The sequence below is a fragment of the Falco rusticolus genome, chromosome 12 (assembly GCF_015220075.1).
Source record: "Falco rusticolus isolate bFalRus1 chromosome 12, bFalRus1.pri, whole genome shotgun sequence".
NCBI lineage: Eukaryota > Metazoa > Chordata > Aves > Falconiformes > Falconidae > Falco > Falco rusticolus.
Window position 1 is genome coordinate 1,340,987 of NC_051198.1, and position 24,843 is coordinate 1,365,829.

The window sequence follows — 24,843 nt, forward strand, 5'->3', positions numbered from 1 at the left end:
CGGCAGAAGCAGCGGGAGGCGGCCCCGCGCCCCCGGCATGGTCCGCTCCGGTACGCGCCGCTCCGCCGGGCGAGGGCTCGGCTCTCCGGGCGCCCGCGGCCGCTTCTCCCCGCCCCGGCGAGCCCGCCCGCGCCGCCCCCGCCCCACGCGTGGCCACGCTCCCCCGTGGAGCCGGACGCCCCCCCCCCCCCCCCCCCGACGGGAGGACGGCGCTTCCCCGCCCCGGCTCTGCCCCCGCCCCGGCGACCCCCCGCGTGTCCCCGGCACCCCCGTCAGCCGCCTGCCCAGCCCCGCCGAGCGGGCGCTCCGTACCCCGCCGCGGTGCCCCCCCGGGGCGGGACACCCCCACATCCTTCCCAGCCCCAGCACCCCGCAACCCGGCACGCCCTGCTCCAGCCCGGTACCCCCCAGTCCAGCGTCCCCTTCCCAGCTCCTGCACCCCCCTTCCCAGCTCCTGCACCCCCTTGCCCCAGCCCCAGCGCCCCCGCGCAGGAGCGGCCAGAGGCGGCCGGGCGGTGCGCGGGGTCCCGGCTCCATCTGCCGGGCACGGCGCGGTGGCCGCTGGCTGCAGAGCAGCCCCTGCTGTGGAACGCGCAGCAGCACCCCCCTCCCCACAAATGGGGAAGGGGCAGCGGGAAAAGGCCCCGGCGCGGAAGCAGCCCCTGCCCGCCCGGGACCCCCTCCCAGACTCCCGTTTCCCGTTTGGGCCGGGACAGACGGCAGCCTGCCGTGCGGGACGGGGAGCTGCGAAGCTCCTGCTGGTGCGGCTGAGGCTCTGCTCCCGCTTTTCCATCGGGATGTCTCGAAGCGTGAAACCCCGCAGCGGGCAGCGCAGGAGGAGCCCAGACCATCCGCCGGGCTGCCCGTCGCAAAACCCACAACAAACGGCGAAAAAAGGAAAAAAAACCAATAATGCCACGCGCAGCTAGCTGGCTGCACCCTCGCCGTTCAGTGCTGGGTGAGGGGAAGCCAACCCCGGCATGGGGATGCTCGCTGGGGACCACCGTGCGCCCTTGCACCTCAGCACCAGCCACCTCAGCCATGCTCTCTTACCCCTGGGGGGGGCAGGGGCTGCCCCTTACCAGGGAGCCACGGAGGGCTCAGGTACCAAAGCCTCCCGATACAAGAAAAAGTTACAGCACTTAATTACAAACCCTCCGTGACCTCAGCCCAGGCAAGAGTACCTGGTCAGGGCTGACTCCGCCATGAAAATCACGCAGGAAGAAATAAACCAGACTATTTTATTAAAATATACCCTCACTGTCCTTTTCTCGGAGGCCGTTTACACCCCGCTCTGTCCAGGCTCCCCCTTTCACAGCAGCACTCCGGAGTCCCCAGCACAGCTCCCGGCACACGGCAGCCCCGGCGTGAGCGAACCGCCAGCGGGCAAGGTGCTGGCCTGGCTCCATGCCGGACCCTCGCCGGCCGCCGCAGTGGGCAGCAGCGGGACGTAGGCCTCCTCCGTGGGGCCACCGAGCTGCTCCTCCAGGACGTACCTTGTCCCCCATGGTTCATTGTGGTGGACGTCCACGGCCACCAGCGCCGCCTCTGCTTGGGGGGAGCAGGGCTCGGTAATGTCCCCAGGGTCCACATCAGAGTCCGCTTGGGGGAAGCCCGAATCCTGGGTGGAGTCTGGGCTCTCATCGGGCAGGCTGGTGTTGATGTAGATGACATCCCCAGATCCTCTGACGGTGGGCAGGTTTTCCAGCAGCTTCTCCAGATGGACCTTCAGCTGTGAGAATGTCGGGCGGGCGGCAGGGTCGGCTCTCCAGCACGCAGACATTATTTCATACCTGGAAATTGGGAGAAGAGCATGGTTATCACGGGGGATGTAGCCAGGTGCTGGGCAAGGGGATGTACAGGGGCTAATTCCCCACTTCTCTCTAAACTGGGCAAGCCCTGAGCTGCTTTGCATTAAAACAAAGCAAACCCAACTCCCTCTGCTCGGGCTGTTTGCCTGACAAAAGGGATTTATCAGCCCAAGCTGCTGTCAGGAGTCTCTTCTAGTGCCTGGCACTCGCTGAGGTTCAGGCAGACACAGCCAGCTGCAGCCCTGTGATCTGCTCCCCAGGAACATCCCAGTCCTGCTCCCAGGACACAGAGTCCTTCTTCCATCCCTCCGACAGGTGCCCATTCCCAGGCTGGATGTCAGGGCACACTGTAAGCACATCGGCGCTGGGCATGCACTGCCTCCCCTGCCCTCTGGCAAGCTGGATCTGATACAAGGCTTCTTTCCCACTTCCTTCAGGGACAGGCGTTGGAGAGGGGCCTCTTAGGAAACGTTGTGCAAGTCTGAGCAGCTTTGCTAGGTTAACTGTTTTGTATTTGCAGCTCTTAGCCATGGAGGGGGTTTAAATGTTCTCAGCTGTAATGGCACCAGAGAAAAACTCAGGAGAAAAACCTTTGCTGAGCTTATCAGCAACGCAACGTTTTGAGGTTTTCACATTTTCCCTTTCCAGATTCATAGGTTGTAGGCGCTGATGGGCTCTCTCTGATTAACTAGAGGGAGTTTTGTGGGGCAGAGGAGAGCAAAGCCAGCCAAGACCTGCTGCCCAAAACTATCTTAAAATAAATAAATAAAATACTAAAAAGCCCGATTCCTCCGCCACAAACTGCTGAGGGCACTGCTCCTGTCCTTGCAGGGATGTGACCTCAGCACTTCCCACAGGCCCCACACCACTGGGCGTCCACCCTCTGTGACAGCCCCACAAACACATCGCTTTCTCTCAGGATAGATATTTGTTGGGATTTCTGTGTGCCTGTTTGCCTGGAGTTAAGATGCTTCTTCGTCCCTGGGTGATAGGCTGCTCTGCTCTGGCATCTGCCTTTCACCAGGCACGTCAAAACTCGGGAGATCAACACAAGCATTAAGGGTTTTGAAGTTTTTGTTTCTGTGGTACTTTCATTTAGAATTTGATCCACACCATTCTGGCTAGCTTTTGAGAGCTAACCTGCACGTGCATTCTTCTAAGCTCCCTACCTGTCAACCCCACAAGGAAGAACAGGTTAAATCCTTGCCAATTAAAAAAAAAAAAAAAATCCAGTCTTTAATAACTGTTGTTCCTGGGGACGGTGGAAGAAATGGAGGGGGTGAGGCAGAAGGTGACCCCCTCCCTGGTACAAACTCGTCTTATTCCACTTGGAAAGGCAGGTCTGCAGCAGGTGGGAGCACGGGCATGCTGGAACGGTCTTTAATTGCACTGTGACGCACGGTTTTGCAGGCTTTTGGCCACATGCAGTGCTAAGCCACAAATCCACAGCACAAGCAGTTGTGTCCTTAAAGAAAGGACATCAGCAACTGAGAGCCACAAAGCACAAAGAGCAGAACAACCTCAGCTAAGGGCAAGTGATGCACAGGTCACCTGCAGGCAGACAGAGAGCTAATGGGCTGCGCTACAGCCCACAAACAGGGTTACAACACTCACAGCTCATCCAAGCAGTCCTCAGGCTTCTTCAGGCGCTGCCCGTGGAAGAGGTACTCATAGATCTCGTGGTTCTGCACTCCTGGGTAGGGCGTCATCCCTCGGGTCACTATCTCCCACATGGTAACACCAAATGCCCACTGCAAGGACAAAGGGAAAACAGGCTGAAAGGACATTTCCAGGGGGAATGAATGAATCTTTTCATGGGGAAAGGTCACTGCCCAGCGTCCACTGGGCATTCGCACAATGCTAAGAGTTGTCGCTCCAGTCCTGCCCTCCCCAAAATTGGAAATAATAAGCAATGCCACAGAAGAGGCAAGCAGCCCACTCAATAAACCTATTCCAGGAGGCTGAGCGGGCAGCGAAAGGTCAGCGCGTCCTATTACCAACAGCTCCTCTGGCTGTGCACTTCCAGGATACAAGAACAACTGTAACGAAGAGCAGCAAGGGTGGATGACAACCCAGGGATCAGTCCCCAGCTCTCACCTCCTGCCACCTGACTGCCCAGCCACAGGCACCTACCACATCGCTCTTGGTGGTGTAGACGCGGTCGGCCAGGGACTCAATGGCAATCCACTTCACTGGCATTTTTGCTATTCGGCCCTGACGGTAGTAATCACCGCTGTAAATCTTCTTTGACAAACCAAAGTCTGCCACGCATACTGTCATGTCGTCCCGTAACCTGTCAGGCAGAAACAGGGATGGCAAGACAGAAGAGTTTGAGGTGCCCAATTCTGAAGCAGAAACGTGAGGCTAAGCTCTTTTCCCATGTCTCCCAAAACCGAGGGAGACTTTACTGAAGGAAGCCAGGTTGTGCTGTAAAACCACAGGGCTTCCACTGGTGTTTGTTTAGCCAGGAAGAAGCAGAGGAAAACAAACTCACATGCAGTTTCGAGCCGCCAAATCCCTGTGGAGAAAGTGCCGACTGCTCAGATACTCCATCCCCAGGGCGATATCGACCATGAACTTCACCAGTGTCTGCAGGGGCACAAACTGGGAAGGGAAGGTGCAGGTTAGGCAGTGCAAGCCCTTTGGGAAGCACATGTGGTTTGATCTGTAAGGCCTCCCTGTCCAGGGCCGCTGCCTGCCTTCAGATCACATATTTTTGGCTAGAAAACAGCTCTGCAGAAAAGGGCCCTGGTGTAGAGCAACTTGGCCGTGGTTCAGCAGTGCGCCTTTATGCCAACAATGGCCAACCTTGCAGCAGGCTGTGCTAGCGAGGTCAAGAGAAACCGTTTTCCCCCTGAATCTGGCACTGGTGAGGCCACATCTGGATGCTGCGTCCCATTTGGGGATCCTCAGCAGGAGAAAGCCATGTTGGAGCAAACCCACAGGAGACTACTAAGATGGGGCTGGAGGAGATCGTGTACAAGAAGGATTTGAGACAGTTGGGCTTGTTCAGCCTGAAGAAGGGAAGGTGAGAATCCCACAGGCTCTTGTGGAGCTGGAACCCACTGCTGCCACCCGACAAAGGCAGGAAGCAGGACTACAACCAAGTACTCTAACATTCTCAAAAAACCAAAGGCAAATTTCCCAAAAGAGGCACAGTACCACCTTGCTCCTTGCAGACATGGGGCCCTCTGCTTCCCGTGCTCATTACCTGGGGGGCCATCTCCAGCCGTGAGCGAAGCAGGAAGCTGTGCAAGTCACCGTATTTCATGAATGGGAGAATCACCATGGGCTTGGGGACCTGCTGGGAGCTCAGCTCGATGCACACACCTGGAAAACACACACAGGTCGCACAGGCCCATGGGCAAAGGCACCATACTGCCCCACAGACATCTGTGTGGGATCCCAGCACTCCCCAGCCCAAATCCCAGCTGGAGGGTGGGAAGTGAAGCCCATACCTAGGAGCTTGATGACATTTGGATGGTCGAAGTCCTTCATACACGCTGCTTCACTGAGGAACTCTTCTATCTCCCTCTGGGAAAAGTTATCCACTGGGAAGCAGAGAAAAAGGAGGAGGTTTAAAATCCCAAGAGCTTTAACACTCCAAATCACTGCTGCCATCTCCCTTCACAACACAGCTCATGTGTGGATGAGGGGGAAGGGACCACCGGGATGTCTCTACCATCCTTGGCCATCTGATATGAGTGCTGCTTCCTGACTGGCAGCAGGAGCTGTGGCAGAGAGGCCAGCATCCCCACAAAATGGTGCCAGAGAGAGCACCTGACATGGGTAGCAGGAATGCTGGCACCCACTGGGACAAACAACATTAAGTTCTGCAAGGCCAGGGTGATGACTTACGTTTCATGGTCTTCACAGCCACCTTCTGCGGGGTGCCTTCGGGCTGGCTGAGATGCCCCTCCATCACAGACCCGAACTCCCCTGCACCACGGGAAAGCAGCAAGCACTTTATCCACAGCCAGAAGCACCACCTTTTAGGACACCACTATGTCCCTGAAGATCTGAAATGCTCTAAGATGTAGACCTCGTCCCTAAAAGGCTATGAGGGAGGCTTCTGTCTCAGCGGCAGAAGGAGGAAATGAACCCAGAGGTCCTGGCACTCAGTCATCTTGGCCCACCATCTCCCACACATCCCCTGGGCTTGGAGGTTGGGGATGGTGTAGGCAACAGTGGCAGACCCTGCCCCATATGCCCATCCCCAGCTCTCCAGCCTCAGCACTCACCCTCTCCCAGGACCTTCCCCAGGCTGAGGGCATTCCTGTCCACGACAACATCCTGCAGCTTCTGCTGGAGCTCACTGCTGACACCCAGGCTGCCCACTGCGGGAGATGGGAATAGAAGTTCAGGTCACCTCCAACCTGCAGACATATTGCTGCTGCCATATCCCCATCAACCTCCCTGCAGAGGGATAAAAAAAAAATACTTACGCGTAAGTTCAATGGCTCTCCGGCAGTAGGACTTCTTGGCCGTGTAGTTCACTGCCAGCTCCGAGTTGTTCCTGCTGAAAGCATTCCTGGTGGGATAGAAACACACCCCGCTGGGCCACATGCGGCTGCTTCAACTCCAATGAAGGAACCGCCGCTGCAGCAACCACAGCACTACCAGGGGTATCGGCGGTAAAGGAGGAAATGCACATTCACCCTAACCTTTTTCACATCCCTCTTACTGGATCAGTGCCATTGTTTACAATGTCTGAGCAAAACAGTCACTTGATAAACAAGGCTGACCTGTCAAGGAGTGAGTCACAGAGGCTTTTTGGGGAGGAAATGGAATACTCATTTCCTCCTCAGAGAGCAGCCTGTGCCGGTAGGAATACGGTGCCCAGATCTACCACATCCTAAATTGATCTCTTCTCCTGCCCAATGCACAACTCCAGCCTGCCAGCGCTCTTTGTTAGCATATGCAATCCTCATCCATTAGCCAAAAAGAAACCAAAGGGAGCTTCACACCATGGCCCCAAAATGGTGGTGATGGGCATGCTGCTGGGAGATGCTGTGCAGCCCCTCTAGTATAGGGCTGTGCAGAGGTCCAGCTCCAGGAAACAAAACCACAGAGGATGCTCAAGAGGTCCCAGGTAGCTAGCATCAAAAGGAAAGAGCGACAACGCTACACCACTCAGGAAAGGGGTCCTTAGATACTACCAGTTTCCAAACTGGGATGGGGGTAATGCTATGGGAGATCAGAGTAGGTGGGATTCCTTCACTAGCTCAATAAACTCCCTTACTGAAATGATGCTCCTCCAAAGGAGTTAATTATATCACATTTCCAGTTTCACAGCAGACACTCGAACGATAGCGCTTGTAAGAAAAGCTGCTGGCACCACAGTTGTTTAAAAAAAAAACAGCAGCATGGGGCAGTTAAATGCCACTTAGAAAGTCACAAGCGTGAGTGAGTAGCATCGTCTTATTGTAAAAGAAAACAGCCCTTTGTCCACATTATTAAAACACCACTTATGCAGTCCAGTGGCAGACTCTCTGCCTGGCAGGACTGGTGCCATGCTTAGCCATCGTACCAAGACAAATGCGGCATGTGACAAGGCAGGAGGGGTTTCTCTAGGCCAGAGGATGCAGGATATTATACATCTCTGGTCTCTCACCTCTGTGTCAAAACGCTGAAGCCACCCTCACATACCAAGCTGCGCAAGTTTACTTCCCTTTAAAAACAGGACTAGTGAGCAAAAGGTGAACTGCTGGGCTAAGGAACGGAGGGGAAGTACCACCACGGCAGTAAAAATACACTTAGTCCCTCATCACAGGCATAAAAAAATGCCACTTGTGGCAACAACATCAGTACTGGAGACAGAAACCTTGTCCCCCAGTCCAACACGGGCTGCTGGCCTCTCGCCCTGCCTGCCTGTGTCCCACATGCCTGTGACACCTGCCCAGCTCAGGGCACCTCTGCAAGCTGTTTTCCCTTCAGCTTACCCGTATTTTGTTTCCACGCATCTTTTCTGGATGACCACGGACAAGCAGAGGATCAGCCCAACGGCAATCGTCCCACAGATAAAGCCCAGGGCTACAATAAAGGAGTCTGCGTTTCCGGAGGCTGGAGTCGAAGAGGGAGCTGAGGTTATTAATCCTAAGAAAATATCCCATTAATGGAGCTGGTGAAAGAGTCAGCCTGCAGCACCCGGGGATTGGGGAGGATTTCCCAAGGGCTGAAACCAAACCCAGTAAAGCCCCAAGGATCACACGGGAGAAGAGGGCATGAGGACCAAGGTTGCATGTGGAGAGCGAGTCCCTCCTGGCTACCAAAGCACACTGAAGGTCCCAGATTCTTGGCCAATAGCCCATCTGACGGGGAAAGCGTCTGAAGGAGGATGGCAGGATGCCAAATGGTCTTGGCTGGGCAAGGAGAGCATGCCCTGTGTGCTTCCTCACAATCTCCCCCCCCTCCTCACCGCTGTCAGGGATGAAGACCTCCACTGGGCTGCTGAAGGGTCCCACTCCCCCTTTGGTGACGGCAGCCACACGGATGGAGCAGGTGGCGTTAGTGGCCACCACAGGCAGGATGGCCACGCTAGCATTCTGCCAGGCTTCAGCGGAGACGTTCTGCTGAAGAGAGGAAGGGAAGAAAAGCCTGGGCTGGGGAAGACAGCAGCCCATCCCTACAGCAGGAGGGAAACCTAGAGATTTATTGAGAATTGTCCCCTTGACAAACTTCATCACTGCTTTGCTTTCACAAGCCCAGAGGAAATGCAAGCGATTCACAGAGAATAATAGCCCTGCCTGCAAGAGCCGGATGGGATCTGGAAAGGGGCTGAGCAGCATTTCCCATTCAAACCCTTTGCTTGTCAACAGCAGCGAGACCAGCAGCCTGAGCCAGAAAAGAGGCAGGAAAGCTATCGCGCAAGGAAGGGGGAAGGCATTTCACGCACTGGTGGTAACATGGATTTTGACCCCCAGCCTTCATTGCAGTCAGCTTGGTCAGCAGAGGCTCGCACCCCTCTTTGCTGCCAGCCAGGGATGCCCGTGGCTCGTGCTGAGCAGCCCCACGAGCCTTGGCACCTGCAGAGCCTTGGTGCGCACCACCGCCACTCCTCCATAGAGCATCTCTGACCGCTTTCAGTCACAGCGCTCCTGGTTTGATTGTTCAAGTGCCCTGCCACAGAAAGTAGATCTTAGGGCAGATATTTTCTGACTGTGGTTTTTGTGCCTAGCTAATAATATTTTCAGTCTTAAGAGTGTGTTTCCTTGCCTGGTAACATGGCAGGAGGCAATGTGCCCCATGGCACAGACCTTTTTCCTTGGTAAAAATACAAGCGAGTCTTTCCCTGCAATTCCCTGGTGTTTCCTGGTCTTCAGCTAAGAAAGTTCTGCTGCTGCTCTCCGCTGATCCCCAGGTGCAAACCAGCTGCCCAGCAGTGTCCAGGACATCTGGCAGGCTGCTGCAGACTGTGGAGCCTGGCTCCTTATCCTGGCTGAACATCACGCAGCCAAGCAAAAGCAGCAGCCAAGGGGGATCGGTGGGCAAGGAGGAGGAAATCAGAGCTGCTCAGAGTTTCTGTTTGCAGTCATAAAAAAGCCACAGAACTGGCTGTGAAACATGCCCCAGCCCTAGGAGCGTCCCTGCACCATCAGGCAGCGGCACAAGCTGTCACCCACTGCTGCCTCTGCTCCTGCACCCCTGCTTTCCTCGCACCTCACGTTCATGGCATCCTTTGGCAGAAATTCACACAAGATCCTTTCCCTACCACCCCCCAAAAATGCACCGGGATTCTTTCATATCGCAGACAGCTCTGCTGTGTCATCTGAGGACAGAGCCCAGCTGATATCAAACAGACCGTGGAGAGCATGAGCACACTGGCAAAGCAGACAGCCGTTCTGGCAGGACAGAACGGCCAAAGTTAATGGTTTTTTATGAGTCTTGCAAGTAGTTCTTGTCCCAGTTCCGGCAGCCTTGGCTCAAACAAGAGCTGCTGATTTAAGAATAAAATAAACGTGTTTTTTAGGTTTTAAAGTAGTTTTTAAGCTGGTTGTGGAGAAGAGGTGGCCTGCAGGTGGCCCTGCTGACACAGAAATACAGGACTCCCCTGCCTTTATCGCTGGGGTTGTTAAACTGATGGTTATTTTGGGGCATTTCATGTTTAGCCCGCCCAGAGCCAAAACTCAGAGACTTTATCTGAGAAATCAGAACTCCGATAGCAAGCACATTGCTTGTGTGCTTCAGACTGTCTATCCATCGGCTCAGGAGACCCTTGGAGCATGGGAGAACTGGGTACCACACCAGCCCACAGTGCTCTGCAGGAAGGTTACAGCACAGGCTCAAGCCATTCTCGTGCTCTTAATTCTGCAACAGCCCTCATAAAAAGACGTGCTGGCCCCTGTGCTCGGCTGGCTCTGACACATGTCTCTGCCTTCCATAAAATCTGGAGGCTGATTAAACAAACCAGCAACAAACACAACTGCTTCTTTTGGTCTGCAAAGAGCCAAGGTCCCTTGCACAGCTAGCTCCCACCTGAACTCACTCCCCACTGGAGGGGGTTTCTGACCTTCCTGAAAGACAGCATTAATGAGGACAACTATTGACCAAGAATCCAAGCAGAAATTTCACCCCATAAGCATTTGACTGGGGAAATTTACTAAAAACCACCACAACAAGAAAAGACAGTCTCCCAGGGTTTAAAGGGCAAGTCCTGTTCTTTGCTTTCTGCTTGAGAGACAACAAATATGTCAGCATTTTTTTTCCACACTAGTCACAAGACCATAATAATGTTTCCCTGACTTCATTCAGTCTGGATCTATACATGCTCTTTTTCAGAGGCGCAAAAGGAGAACAGAAAATGCAGCATCCTACAAAAACCAGGGTGTGAGTCACTTTTTCCACACCGGGTTCAGGCCATCAGTGCCTTTCTGTGCTTTCAGCCTAGGACAGAGGAAGATCAAACCACAGTGCAGAGGCGACAGCTGGACACATCTGCGCTATTATCCAGAGGCTCCTCAAGCACTGGCAGAGCCTGGACGGGATGCTCTTTTGTCTGGTAGCTGAGATGAACCAGGACTGCCCGAGAGGCCTGGCTAACCTCACCCTAGCAAATTCCTGAAGGCTGCTTCCCAAATCCTTGGAAAGGCAAGCAAGGTTGTGCCAGATGACTTCATACAGTCACGGACAGGCCCCTGGCCCCAGATTGTTCCTTGAGCTATGGAACTCTGTGCCATGGGTTTACAGATGAGTTAATGCATGGAATAAATCCCACCTGACTAAGGAACAATTCAAAATCAGGGAACAAATCCTCCCTAACACCTTATGATTGACTCCATTTCTGAAAGTGCCAAGAGATGCTGCCAAACCTTGACTGCCACTCCAAAGGCCATACCAAAGATTGCCAACACCAGGAAGAGTATCTCACTTCCACTTTAGAGAACAGGAGCCATGGTAGCAAACCTCTCATCCCCTTCATGCAGAACTGTTTATTCACAATATTAATGACGTGGGGCATTACCGTGAGTTACACAAACATGCGCAAGAAAGACCGCTTTTATTAAAGAAGCCCAGATGAAAGCAAAAGACAGCAGACAAATAGGGTCAGGAAGAACATATGGAAGCACTAAGACCAAACTGTACATTCCTGCTTGATGCCTGCTGGGATTTTTTCTACGCTTTAGCCATTCTTCCCCATTTCCCCAGTGACTTACCAACCCCTTGGAGTTATGCCACCTGTACCAGATGTGATAGCCCTGCAGTTCCCCATGGATCCTCCCCAGGGATGGCTTCACCCATCGGATCTCCAAGGAGGAGCTAGATTCATTGAACAACACTGTGACATTCAGTGGTGGGGTGGTTGGAGCTGCAGGAATCGAAGAGAAAGAAGGTGAGGGGATCCAGGTGGATGAGTGCAGGGACATGGTAGGCTGATGGAGAATGAGCTGTAGCTCAGCCAGAAAACACAGGGAATTTCCTACAGCCTTTAACATTTCCAGCAGGTGACCACCTATGGGTCAATTTCCTTTCCCTGATCAACAGAGTCAAGATGTCCCAGCTCATAAGCAAACATGACTCTGGACCAGCACCTCATCCAGAGAGACCTGCACAAAGCACAACTGTGCAACAAGGCGGGGAAACGCTTTTCAGTCTTCACTGCTCATTTCCTACCTCCCTCGGTGGTGCTGGCAGTTATCCAGGAGCTAAATGCTGACCAGCCGACTTCATTTCTGCAGGAAACGCAGATGTTATAGTTTGCCATGGGCTCCAGCTGCTGGATGTGATACATGTGGGGAGGCACCGAGGTGTTGAAGAGCAGAAGTGAGACGTTGCTTTGTGGAACAGCTTCCTTGACCTTAATTGAAAAATCAGTCCACAAACAGGGATTAGTCAGCAACAACCTGCAGCGTGAGATGGGCAGCATGAATTTTACATCTGTAAACAGGATCCAGAGCCCTCACTCCCTCCCTCCCTCCCATCCAAACACCAGCAGGGCTTTGCTCCTGCATGCTGGCTAGTCTCTGCCGAGCGGAAAGCTGACAGCAGGCCATTCACAGGGCCCAGGGCAAGGGCTCCAACACACACAGAGAAGAAAAAGGTGCAATGGGGACATGGCAGAGCTGTGGAAAGGAAGATGAAGGGATGATTTACTGTTTCTTGTGGTGCGGAGCAAAAGGAGCACCCATTAAAATTACCAGGCAGCGAGTCCTAAACGAACAAAAAAAAAAAGAGTCCTTTTTCATGCAACAGATCACTAGACTACAGGACTTATCGCCATCAGACGTTGCAAGACTAATCACAGACCTCGTCAGACTCCACCATTACATTTAGCAGCATGGATGAATTCAGTGTATCAAAACCAAGTCGCGCTTTTTACACAAAGAGAAATGGTGCTCTCCCCAAAGGACTGGCTGTTGAGGACCCACGTAGCTGCCAACACAGCCCTTGCAGCTCCCTGGAAAGCATCTCATTTCATGGGAAGCACCAGGAGAGTGGCCTGGGCCAGGACAGTGGGAGGAAAGAAGGAAGAGCAAGAACACCAGTGCAAGCAAGACAGTTACCTTGGAAGATAACGCACAGGACATGTTTCAGCGCGAACTTCAAGCAGAAAGTCATACAATCCTCTCAAAAGACCTCCATGCATGGTTTTGGGGGGGCAGGAGATCTGCCCTTCTGCTTAAGCAACAAGAATATGCCCCTGCCTAGCCCAGGACACTTTGGACAGTCTCAGAATCAACACCAGCAGTATCTTCCAGCCAAAATGAAAGAGAATAGCCTTCAGCCTCACAAACTTGAGAAGGTCCCCAAGCCATTGCTAGATGCTTTGAGGTAGGTGAGCAGTGATCAGATGAATGTGCAAGCCACTCCTGAAAGAGCCACTGGGACTCGCTGTTCTCCTGAGCATCAAGCTGAGCTCAGCTATCTCAGTCCTCAACTTGTCTTCTGGAGAGAGCCCATCAAGTTAATGTTTGGGGTTTTTTGTCAGGCTTTTTGCAAACTTAAACCATTTGAATTTGGCAGGCATGACAGCAACAGGTTCCCTTTTAAGCACCATCATCATCAGAAATGAGTCACTTGGTCGGTGGGCCATGCTACCAAAGCAAGGGGATTATCAAAGGGGACAGAAGCAAAAAGGCTTAGTCACAGCTGTGTTTTTGCCAGAAATCATGTCTTGTTTTCCAATTTGAAAGGCTATTTCCTAATGACAGACTGTGAATGTTAAGTCATAGGAAATTCCTTGGCTCTCCACCCCACTTCCCAAGCTCCAGCTGGAAGGCAGCAGCGGATGCGATGCTAATATTAGCTCTGGTACCTTTCCTCCCTGTAACTCCTTTCACTTTTAACTGGCTTCAAACATCGTCTCTCTTCACACGTAATCTCAGCCAGAGTATAGATTAGGCAGTATAAGAAACATATCCACAAGAGACCAAGCCATGGGTTTGAACTGTGAGACTCAGCAAAGTCAAACAGACAGCAGGGCTGTACCCACGGACATGGCATTCTCTGACTTGGTAAGGAGACGGGCAGCTCCACAGCTCCTTCCCAGTACCTGCAAGCAGTGGAGAGCCAACAGAAACCTCCGAGACTAAATCCCAGCGACAAGGCTGCTTGGTTGGGAATTGTTTGACCGGGAGGTAAAAGTAGGGACAAGCATGTGCCTGCAGCAACTCAAGGCTTGTAAAGTCTCCCAAAGAGCTACTTGGAGCAGTTCTACACTTCTCTCCATGAAGAGTCATGCCAACCTAACTGTCTTGCCCAAGGGGAGAGATTCTTGCGGCTCACTTCTGCCCGCATCACAAGCATGAGCCCAGATGGGCTCTTCCAGGTAGGCGGCTTGCCTGCTCCCATCACCCCTTGTTTCTATCCCCATTCAACCACTCCACTCCTGGGAAAAAAGCCTGCTTCACGCTCCCTGTGTCAATCTCTCTGTGGGACCCCTTCCACCAACCATCCCCCACTCCTCGCAGCTGTCAGAGCAAAGATGTGTTTTTGTGAGCTGACACCACGAAGCTGCTCTCCAGCAGCTCCTTCCAAGCCTTCTGTCCACCCTGGCAGCGCTCTGGCTGCCCCAGGTCCCAGCACCTGGGGACTGCTGGCTGCTCAACTCGGACTCCTCAACATCATGCCACCACAAATTCCACAGCCACCCGGATCGCAGAGCGTGGCTGCAACACACAAGGAGTGTGCCAGCTCCCCCTTTCAAAGCCACTGGGAAAGTCCAACTCAGCTTGCCCAAACAAATAGCCTGGTCAAATCCATGCAGTTCATGCCAAACGAACACCAATCTCCACCTGCCTCAGAGCATCCATGTGAGGGGGGTTGCAGGGGCAAGGGATGTTATGGATGCTTACCTGGATACTGCAGCTGTTCAAGGCAGAGAATGCATCAAAGCCTGGCACCCAGGATATCACGATACCGTTGGCCAGTCTGTTGATGACATGCACGCTGTCAGGTGCGGATGGTATTCCTGCAGGGAAGAGCCAAGGGCAGTCAGCTGAAGGCCTAAGCACAAACATGGCCTGTCTGACTTCCCCCTGGCAGCTCCCAGGGCTCAGACTGAGGATGTGTGAACCCCAGGCACTGCTTTGGCTGCAGTGCAGCAGCATCTTTGATCAGTGTACCATGGCTGCTTCAGACAGGGAACCAGAAAAAAAAAGTCATTTGCAGGACTATTTTGACCACGTTCTATATTTGTGAGCTGAAACATCACTCTGGGTTGGACGTATATTGGGGAACACCTTTCCTGCATTGCCAGAGTGACTTCTATCAGGAATGTCAGGAATTTCCACCATTTCCTATGGAAAACTGTCAGCACTGCCCTGGTTTGAAGGAAGGAAAAGAGTGATACAGCCCTTCAGAAACCTGCTCCAGGGCTGACAGTTCTGCTTTCAAATGTCCTTTTTGGTGCTTCCTCCCACAGTGGCAATACTGGGATGACAGAACTGCACTGGGTGACCATGCTACTATGTGCATCCCGCCTGATTTTAAACAGAGGTTTAAAATGGGGAAAAATAAGTATGACAGTCCTAAAAACATCTCCTTCAGCTTGTGCAGAATGAGTGCCTGGAAGTGTGGGATCAGGACAACTCCTGCTTGGACACATTTACTTAACAGGTAAAGTGAGCATCATGTTGTCACTTACCTTTCACGTTCACCTGCCCTGGGTTGGATGCAGTCAGCCCTTTACTGTTGTGAGCCTCACAGCTGAACAGTGCTGTTTCATTAAGACCTGCAGGGGAAAAACAAGGACTTGTTCCCTGGACCCGCAAAAAATGCCCAAATCATAGCAATTCTCCACCTGCTGCTCACAGAAAACCCTTGCAGCTTCCTTTCTTGTACTGCTGCTTTATTTTATTCCCATCAACACAAAAGACCTTTTCTTTTGCACTCATTGCTTCCCTCTGTGGCACTTGTGTTGACTGCCTGGGCGTGACCCCCATGACCTAGCTCACCCACCTTCCACGCTGCAAGCATGTGCGTGCCATCAGTGCAAGACGTGGTGCAGTGGCAGGACTGTACGTTTCTACGGCACCATTGCACAACCTCCTGAGTAAGCACTTGTTTTGTGTTCAAAAAGGGAAAGGCAGAAAGCAGAAGAGCCCACCACCATGGCTTGAATCAGATGACTTATTGCTTTTCAAAGATTGCTCAAATCTCCCAGCTGATAATGGAGAACAACTGCTTTTGGGGGCCACTGGAAATACCCGAGTGTGGACAGCTGCTTGTTTCCCCGGGGGCGTTGGCATGGCCTGTGTGAGATGACCCTAGGAAACAATAGCGCTCAGGATTTTCAACTCATGCAAAGGACTTCACCAGGGGTGTAGGGCTGTCTCTTCTGGGCACATCACTTGCTGCTGCTGCAAGGCGAAGGGCTTGCCATGGTGTGCTGGACATGCCAAGCATATGCTCATGCCAGCAGCAGTGCCCTTCAGTGCAATAGGGCTCCTGGGCCAGGAGGAGGACTGTTCAAATGACCCGACCTAGCATGTGCCAGCCGGATGCAAGAACATCCAAGAGGAATGAGTCACTTCTTCCGGCTTTCACTGCCTTTTAAAGCCTGCCTTTGGACACCAAGATGAGTACGTTACAGTCTACTAATTAGCTAGCGGCCTTCTCCTCATAAGCAAATCAAGAAATCCCTCCTCTCTTCTGCCTCTGCAGCAAAACCATGATGGATTTTACATTACATGAAGGACTCTTCTTCCCATGCTCTGCGAGGCTGGCACAGCGATATGCTGCAGGGGCCAACCCAAAGTCTTCCAGAGGCATTAAAAGGGGACCCCCAATCAAGCTGCCAATTAAAAGCAGCAGTGTACTTGTTGACATGACCACAGGCTAGAGCGAAAATCTACTTCTTGCTTAGGGAAGAGTAGTTTGAGTGTCCTGCCTTTCCCAAGGAAGAAATTTCTGGCAGTAGCCAGAGGGGGTCAGATGGGGGTTCTGGCCCCCAGATCATCCCTGGTAGAGTGGTCCCCAGGGCTGCCAAATGGTGCTGGGCAGAGCTGTGTTCCCAACGCTGAGGACAGAACAGTAACAGGCTGGAACTTGATTTTGCAAACTGATACCTCTGTGGTACCTCTTTTGCAAAGCTGGACCCCCGTGTTCCACTGTATACAAGCTGATGGCTGCATTTTATGCCAAACCTCCTGGGAAATGTACCTGTGCTGAGCTTTCCAGCAACACACAGTGTCACAGAAAAACGAAGCAGGCTGCAATGGCCTTGTGATGGCGCACAGGAACACAGCCCCTGCCTAACAGGAGTGGCAGGCCAAGGGGACAGGCTGTGAGACAGCACAAGACACCTTCCCACCCTGCCCTTCCCAGTAGCCACACAGAGGTGTCCCAGGACACTGCCAGGCTCACCTGGCACAGTCAGGACTGATGGGGAGATGTGGGGCTTCTCATTGACTCGGATGTTGTTGCGAAACCAGTAGATCTCCACAGGCTCCGGCGGGCCCACAGCTTGGCATGTGAGGTTGAAGGGGCTGTTTTTGGTGACGTTCAGCTTCTCAGGCTGACGAATGAAGTGCGGGAGCCCTGCACAGACACAAGCAGAGAAACAAAAGATTCAGAGAGCTTGGCAACACAGCCCTATCAACAACTCCAAACTGTCCTGCCCGGGGCTGTGCCCAGCTCCAGCAACAAGCCCCTTCCCAAGCAGGACTCCCCGTTTCTGGAGGGACAGCTCCCAGCTCATGGTCCCTGGGGCTGTCACTCAGCCAGGGCACAATGCTCCACATCTCCGGCATGTCCACCCTCGCCCTCCTCCAGCTCACCTTCCAGCTGCACCAAAATAGGATCCGACACCACCTCCATGCCAGAGATGTTGAGTTTGCAGACGTAGGAGCCATTATCTGAGCGCTGGGCAGCAAGGATACTGCCGGAGAGAACAGAGACCATGTCAAGGCTCTGGCAAGGAGCCTTGCCCCATACACAGCTCCCACAGGAGGACACAGTAACACTGCCAGCCTGGGCATGGGTTTCAGTCAGTACCAATGACCCCACAGCACCCACCAAGCAGAACCAGGCTTTGGGGGATAGGGAGCACCTGCCCATCCTAGTCCCAGTCTCAAGCCCTTGCTAGTTTTCTGGTCTCCCTTCTCTCCCCAAAAGCCAGCACTCAGGACATCCCTCCTCCCCATCTGCACAGGAAGGACAGCACCAGTTACCTGAAGGTGGAGGTCATCGCTACCTCCTCCTCGTCAGAGATCTCGAAGTGGCTGGTGGAGATACGGTCCAGAACATGCAGCTCCCTCCCATCTTTCCACAAGGAAATGCCCGAGGCATCTGGCCGGAGCAGCAGCTGAGGTACTTTGATAGAGCAATTAAACATGACATCCTTGTGTTCGTTAATCACAATGTGTTGCACTGTGGGGTTAAACTTAATCTGTCCTAGAGAGCTGGCTGAGGGCTCCTCTCGGGGCTTCTCTGTGCTCTGGTGAGGCCAGTGATCAACGGTGACCACACTTCGCTCAGAGCGGTGGGACTCTGCTGACAGGTACGGCCTTAGACCTGGATTTCGGTCAGCATCATCTGAAAAAAAGACCTTGGTTTTGTTACCATCAGGTAGCAAGCACCTCCCTCCAAAACCCTGCAAAGCTCCACTGCTGCCATCAATAATTAACAACTGCTCGTTTACAGATGCTCCAAAAATTCAAAATCTCTGAAAACTCTTGTAAGAGCCCCAAGGACGAAACTTGGAGCAAGACTGACTATGTACAAGCAGCACCTCCAAAAAACCCCACTTTTAAAAACAAACTGGAGCAGCTCAGAAAGTGCTGGGCTGCTTCTCTTTCATCAGGGGAGAGGCAGGAGCTATTTCTGCTGCATTGCACCCCCGGGATTGGAATATAAAAGGATCCCTGGGCAGGAGGAATTTGGGACTTCACTTCAGTAAACCCCTTTTGGGGCCTCATCTCAAGCATTTTCAGCTGGGACAGAGAAAGAGTCCCTGGCGGGGATTTCTCTGATTTTAGGCGCTTTGCTGGTGACGCTACTCCCTTCCCAGAGAAGCGTGAGCTGCTTTGGAAGAGGGAGATGCTAAACAAACCACAAATGATTTTGCTAAGCTAAGTGCCTCCACCGAGCTGCTTTTCTCAGGAAAGGAGCTGCAGCTGGATGAAGAAATGCCTTCACACTACGTGTAGGAGCCCACTGCTGTTTAGTGTTGTTCTCCCAGGGTCTCTTCCCAGGCATTTTTCCCAAGGGAAGGCTATTTACCAGCTCTTTCTGAGGGCTTCATGCCCCCCACCTACAAATTGCTGAACATACCCAGTCCTGTAACGGCATAGTCCCCCCCCCTCCCAGCACTTCCCACCCCAGCCACGAACAAGATAAAGAGCAGCTCCGTATAAAGCAATCCCCCCCCCCCCGAAAAACTGTATATTTTTTAAGATACAAGGTCTAGAAAATATACCATAAGTAGATGCTTCTACTAGAGTGTTTCCAAGCTTTCTGAGGTTTTCACAGGCATACAGAAATCCAAAGCAGAGTGGTAAATCTCCCTTGCTGCTTTCAGCAAGCAAAGGCATTGTGCCAGACAGGAATTTCAACTAAATTCATTTGTCTCTTTCGAAAAGAAAACAATACTTATTTACAGTTTAAAAGATCATACCACAGGTCGAAAGCACAACCTTTTTATTTCACTGGAGTTCAGCTGAGTTTGTTTTGAGGCAGGTCTTAGTCCTCAAACAACAAGTTTTTAAAGCTACGTCATCACTATTGTGAGTAATGGGGCATGAGCCTAGTGTGCCTTCTCAAGAGCCAAGAAACACAAACTAATTTTCAGGCTGGATATAGTTCTTTGCTAAATTGCTCACTATTTTTAACTCTTGAGAAATGCTACTTCTAGACAGAAATTTGAGAGGGGTTTTTAAGTTCTGCCGGGTCTGTTGGTGGAGAGGAAAGTGCAAGGCTCTCCCTGGCTCTCTCACAAAACAATGGGTTTCCCTTTCAGAAAAGAAAAAAAAAAAAAAAAGACCCTAAGCTTTTCTAACCTGCTTCCTAAGCTTTACCATCCCAACACAAACAAAGCCCATGTGACTGCTGCAAAATGCAGCCAGCTGCCATTTACTTGCAGGCTGGGTCACCAGCTCTCAAACAGCCAGACAGCTCCAAAAAGATTTGCCAAATGCAGACAAGTGAGCGACCCCAAATCCCCTTCCCTCCCCTGCTCTTTCCGGAGGTTACCCTGGCTGGAGCCGCCCGCTGCCTGGCACAATCCAACCTCAAACAGCTGTTTTCATGCTCCATTTTGAAGTTTTCCAGCTCTGGCTGGAGCAGCAACTCCGGCAGGGACCCCTAGCTGAAGAGGACATGGACGCATGCTGGCCGTCCCTGCCCTTGGCAGGCGCTCTGCCTGCTCTGGGATGATTTCTGCTCCCCCAGGCTGCTTCAAGTTTAAAGGCAATGAGGATCTTAGCCTCGTTTTCTACACTGATTAAGTGGAAAGAGGTGTTTGCTGGCTCAGGAATGAAATACTTTCCCCTCTGACTCATGTGACAACAGGAATTTCTCATGTCTAGTGCTGCCTTTGGGTACCCCTTCCATCCCCAGCTGTCTGGTATGCAGACACCTTCACAGCATCTTCAAAAGGGATCTACCCTGTATGGCAGGACACCCCCTGCCTGTGTTCAGAGTGATTTTCTTAGGCTGGCTTTAAAAGCCCCCCCTAGAGCCGAGGAGCTGAAAGCTGGCATGCCTGCGTGGGAGCCTGCTACCCTGGAGCAGCTCTGCTCGCTTACCGCAGCTTGGCCAGAGGGAAAAGCTGGCATGGAAATAAATCCATTTGCAAGTACAGCGCTGCTCTCTTGAAACACCTGGGACCACAGCAAAACTAAAGAGCTAGCAAAGACAGATCTTTTGTGCAGCCTGGCCAGTCCCGCATGCCCTTCTCCATTACTAGCCTGGAGAATGGAGTTTTAATGAGAAAATCTGCCTGCTATTAGAGGCAAGGTACTCTATTACAGGTGAAAAACAAAAAGCAGGGAGTTGTACACCCCACGACTGAAATACCAAGTTGTTCTGCTGCAGTCACAGTAAGGAAGGTATCAGAAAGCATCCGGGTCTGCCAAAAAGCTCCCTACATCCTTAGCCTTGGATTTCCCATTACTGGAAATAGTTCACCTGCTGACAACAGCTTTCTGTCCAGGCACTTATTGAATGTCTCTTTGTACCTGGATAGGGCAGGAGGAATGAAGAGCCCCAGCCTGCAGGGTTTCCAACCTCCCCATCCCCTGGGAGCCGTCAGCGGAAGTGAATTTCCCGCTGGGTAACACCTGACTTCCAAAGAGACTCTCAGAGTTCAAACACCTTTATTTATAAAGCCAGGCCAGGATTCCCGGTTAAACTTGCAGTGAGTTGCCCTCCCTGCAGATTCCTGCTGTTGGAATCAAGACTTTTAACTCCGCCCTGGCCAAAGCAAACACTTGCATTCCTGCCTTCCTTGCTAAATCCCATCTGCACACCGACTCAGAGACCCCCCAGCATCGCTGAGCAGAGGCGATAGACTCCCAGGAGCTCACAGCCCACGACCAAACGTCGGGATGACGGCACAGTTTAAGGCCAAAAACTACGTTTGTCTCTTTGCATTTCTTTTTGCAGGTAACTAAGCACGTGGAGCTGAAAAGCCAGCAGACTGACGGCACCGCAAAGCGTGTCCCTGTGCCACAAACCGCAGTGTTTCCCCGTGTTTTTTTCCCAGTACCGGCACCCAGCTGGCTCACGGCTAACGGGATAAATCCCAGTCCCACTCATCTATCGCAGCGTTCGGTCCCTGCCCGTGGCGGTGTCCCCAGCACGCAGCGGCACCTCACCCAGCAAAGTGCCGGGACAGGACCACGCTGCGTGTGCCCCAGGCCAGCAAACGCGCCCCCGCTGGGGCTGGCAGAGCCGTGCTGCCCCAGGACCCCGCAACGGCACCCCGTGCTGAGCTTCCCCCAGGACTGCAGCCTCGCCGAGGGTCCGCAGGCCCGGGCAGCGGCAGGGCTGCGGGGGTGACCGGGGTGAACAGGGCGCCCGTGCAAACCCCCAGCCGCTGGCCGGGTGAAACGAAGCAGCATCTGCCGGTCAAACGCTCCCCGTGACACCCCTCGCCGGACACCCGGGCGCCTCCAACGGCACCCGAGCAGCCCTGCCCCCAGCCCCGCCGCCCCGGACTCACCGGCCCCGCCGCGGGGAGGGCGCAGGGCCGCCAGCAGCGCCCAGAGCAGCGCCCAGCACCCGCCGCCCATCGCCCGGCACCGCTCCGCTCCGCCGCGCTCCGCCGCCGCCAGCGCGCTGCCACTCCGCCCCGCCCCGGGGTGCCCCGGCCCCGCCCACACCGGGCGGCCCCGCCCACACCGGGGCCCCGGGGCGGGGCCGGGGCAGCCGCGGGGCTCGTGGCCCGGCGTCGCTGCCGCCCCACAGGCACCGGCTGGGGGGCCCGTGCGCGGGGCTCGGCTGGCGGCTGCCGCTCCCCGGCTGCGGGCTGGTAGCCAGCCTGCCCTGCGCGGCGCTCGGCCCCGCGGGCGCGCACGGGGAGCCCGGGGCACCGCGGCCCACGGGAGGGCCCGGCTCCGGCCGCTCCTCCCCGCACAGCCCGCCGTGCCGCTCAGCGCCACCGAACCTGGTATCGGTCTCAGAACGCAGGCTCCTGCCCCGCCGGGTTTCTTTTCTCCGAGTTTAAAGGTCCCGGTGCAGCCCGCCGGCCCCCTGCAGGCTAGGGAGGGGATGGGGCGGAGCTCGGGCCCTTTGCCTGGACCAGAACAGCGGGACGATGGGGGGACAGAGCCAAACCAGAGCCACAAGGAGAAAAGGAGGAAGACCCAAGTGAAACAACACAAAGCGTTCAACATCTAGGACTGAAACAGAGCACTTCTCCTGATGGCACGGGAAAGAAACGAGGGAGTTTCTGGGTATTCAGAGCCTGACACGAACACTGGCTGTGCTCAAAGGGGGTTTAGACCAAGCTGTATTGAGACCATCAGCATTTCCCCCACCACAAATGGGAAGTGACTGGGATCTGGGGAACTGGCAGCCTGACTTGATGTGACTCAGTGTGTTTCTCTGCTTCAGCCTTTCTGCTCCCAGCTCATAAAATTCTTTGCAACTATGACACAAGTGTAACTATTTTTTCCAGCAGCCTGCTTTCATCTTCCCAAAGACCTGAAGTCAGGAAAGAGAGATACGCATTTTGCTCATTTAGTACTAGGTAAGCATCAGCACGCTGTGGAAACAGAGATATGGGAAGAAGACAGCTCTGTGTTGAAGCTGGTCATTTATGAGTGTAACTTATAATGAGAGCTGGGAAGGGCAGTGCAGTTCTCCGACTGTTACAAAGAAAAGAACCATACAAAATCCAGTCTGAAATCTTTTCCAATCGGGAAGAAAAAAAGTCTTAAGTTCTGTGAAAAAAAGAACAACTCACTCACAGACTTCCCTGACTTGCAAAGCTGCTTATTCACTGCATATTCTCAGGTCTTGGTGACAGAGATTGAATTTCCTCCCTTGCTGCCTCTTTTTCTCCAGACCAGCTTCTCACATCTTGAAGTGATCAGCAGCTTAGGAAGGGTGCGTGTCACTAGAGGCCCAGATTAAAGGGGAGAAGAAAAATGTACCAAAGCTGTTGCAAGAAGGCTGAGCATCTTCAGCAGTGCCTAAGAGCCAGTGCCTTCTGTGCAACTCCAGCAGCGTCACTTTTTCTCCAGATTTTGAGTCTATTCCCCATGCAAGCAGCATCACTCAGGGAGTAGGAGGAGACCAGGGGACAGGCATTTGTCCCTCTGTCTTTCCAGGCTGGCTGTTGATATAAGCCTGTCATTTGTGGTCAGCTTTTGCCACATGGGTACACTTTCATCTGGCTGCATTCGCTGTCCCTGCCGGCTTTGCAGTTTTTGGGAACAAAGCAATGGGAAGGCCTTTGGACTTTGCTGGCTGCAGAGTGGAAACAGCCCCTCACATTAGGATAATGTCATATAATTCCCTCGCTAACATGGGGTGAGGAAGAAGGAGCAATTTCTACGAAAGAAGAGGAAAAAGAAACAAACAACGAGAACACATGGGCACATAAAGAGGATTTAGGCAGCTCTCTAAAATCCCCTAATTTGGGTCATTTCTTTACAGTAGGTTGGTTTCTGTTCAGTGCTGGTGCAAACTAGTCTCCAGCTTGACAGGGTTTGTTGCAGCTCATTTGAGCACAGCTTGACATGAGGAAGAAGCCATTGCATGGAGGGGGAGGAAGAAGCAAGGAAGAGGAGAAAACAGAGGAGAAACTCTCAAGCAAGGTTTGTGATAGGAAAGGTCTCGAAGCAGCTGGCAGCAGACAGCCTGACCACCTTGGCTGCTCTCGGGTTGGTGATATGCAGTTTCTGCCTTGCCCAGCACACTGCTGTCCTCAGTCTTCTTCCAACAGCATATGGAAGGTAGGCTCAGGAGCAGCCTCGACAGCCTTCGCCAGAGCAGATTACTGTCACAGCACTAGCCAGCTGCTACAAGGCTTTTACCATCACATACCAGGTTAACTTCAATAAGAAGTTATCACACCTTGCCCCAGCAAAGCCACCAACCCCCCACAAGGTTTCAAAAGTTTATCTACTGTCCGTGCTGTTTCTTCATACTTTTCAGGCCAGTCCACCCTACTTCTTGCCTTTGCTGCATCCAGATTTTTCCTTCTCCAGGCTGCTCTTTCAGCCAGCCTCTCCTCATCCAGGCCCCCTGCTTCTCCCTGGGCCTCTCCTACATCCAGGGTACTCTCTCACCTCCCACTGCTTCTTCTGAGTTTCTCTTCCTCCAGTGCTCCTCTTCATACAGTCCTTAAAGCTATTTAACTACTTAGGAGGAACCAGCCACAGCTGCATGTTATCCACATCAACCAGCCCTCAACCCCTGTAGCCAGCCCACAGCTGTACATTATCAATGTTAATTAACCCAGCTTCATTCCTCTATAATTCCTTTACAGATTACGTATTTCCCTACCTCAGAGTCCAAACTCAACAGTTGCTCTGGGGGTCTCCACACAAACTATGATTTTTAGTCCCAAAGTACATGTGTGGCCAGACTCACAAGATCTCTCCAAATAGCATCCCCTGTTCTTGCTACCTGGGGCTGGGCATCA

At 53.2% G+C, this 24,843-nt stretch overlaps 1 protein-coding gene across 4 annotated transcripts; it reads right to left on the bottom strand.

The window, feature by feature from the left end:
* Positions 1-1,216: 1,216 nt before the first annotated feature.
* MERTK (MER proto-oncogene, tyrosine kinase) lies at positions 1,217-22,787 on the bottom strand. Of its 4 annotated transcripts, none has more exons than XM_037405751.1 (19): positions 22,357-22,787; positions 17,921-18,284; positions 17,528-17,628; positions 17,115-17,288; positions 15,394-15,480; positions 14,603-14,718; positions 11,922-12,105; positions 11,465-11,616; positions 8,230-8,380; positions 7,754-7,907; positions 6,257-6,342; positions 6,053-6,148; positions 5,670-5,750; positions 5,270-5,362; positions 5,023-5,141; positions 4,306-4,415; positions 3,945-4,104; positions 3,426-3,562; positions 1,217-1,793 (listed from the first exon to the last, which is right to left on the bottom strand). In XM_037405751.1, the coding sequence occupies exons 1-19, from the start codon at positions 22,583-22,585 to the stop codon at positions 1,313-1,315; spliced, it is 3,075 nt and encodes a 1,024-aa protein (XP_037261648.1). In that variant the 5' UTR covers positions 22,586-22,787; the 3' UTR covers positions 1,217-1,312. The 4 variants fall into 4 exon arrangements, with proteins under 4 accessions (XP_037261648.1, XP_037261649.1, XP_037261647.1 ...); XM_037405752.1 differs by having other exon boundaries at positions 7,754-7,874; positions 8,230-8,383; positions 22,357-22,786; XM_037405750.1 differs by having other exon boundaries at positions 8,230-8,383; positions 22,357-22,786.
* Positions 22,788-24,843: the final 2,056 nt, after the last annotated feature.

What these genes read in the sequence shown, in the direction of transcription:
- MERTK (XM_037405750.1), bottom strand. Translation starts at nt 22,585, where the DNA reads ATGTTGAACGCTTTGTGTTGTTTCACTTGGGTCTTCCTCCTTTTCTCC. An exon ending in TGAACAGCTGCAGTATCCAG is followed by an intron (nt 12,106 to 14,602) that starts GTAAGCATCCAT and finishes TTTTCAATTAAG; the next exon opens with GTCAAGGAAGCTGTTCCACA. An exon ending in GGCATAACTCCAAGGGGTTG is followed by an intron (nt 8,384 to 11,464) that starts GTAAGTCACTGG and finishes TCCTCTCTTCAG; the next exon opens with CAGAACGTCTCCGCTGAAGC.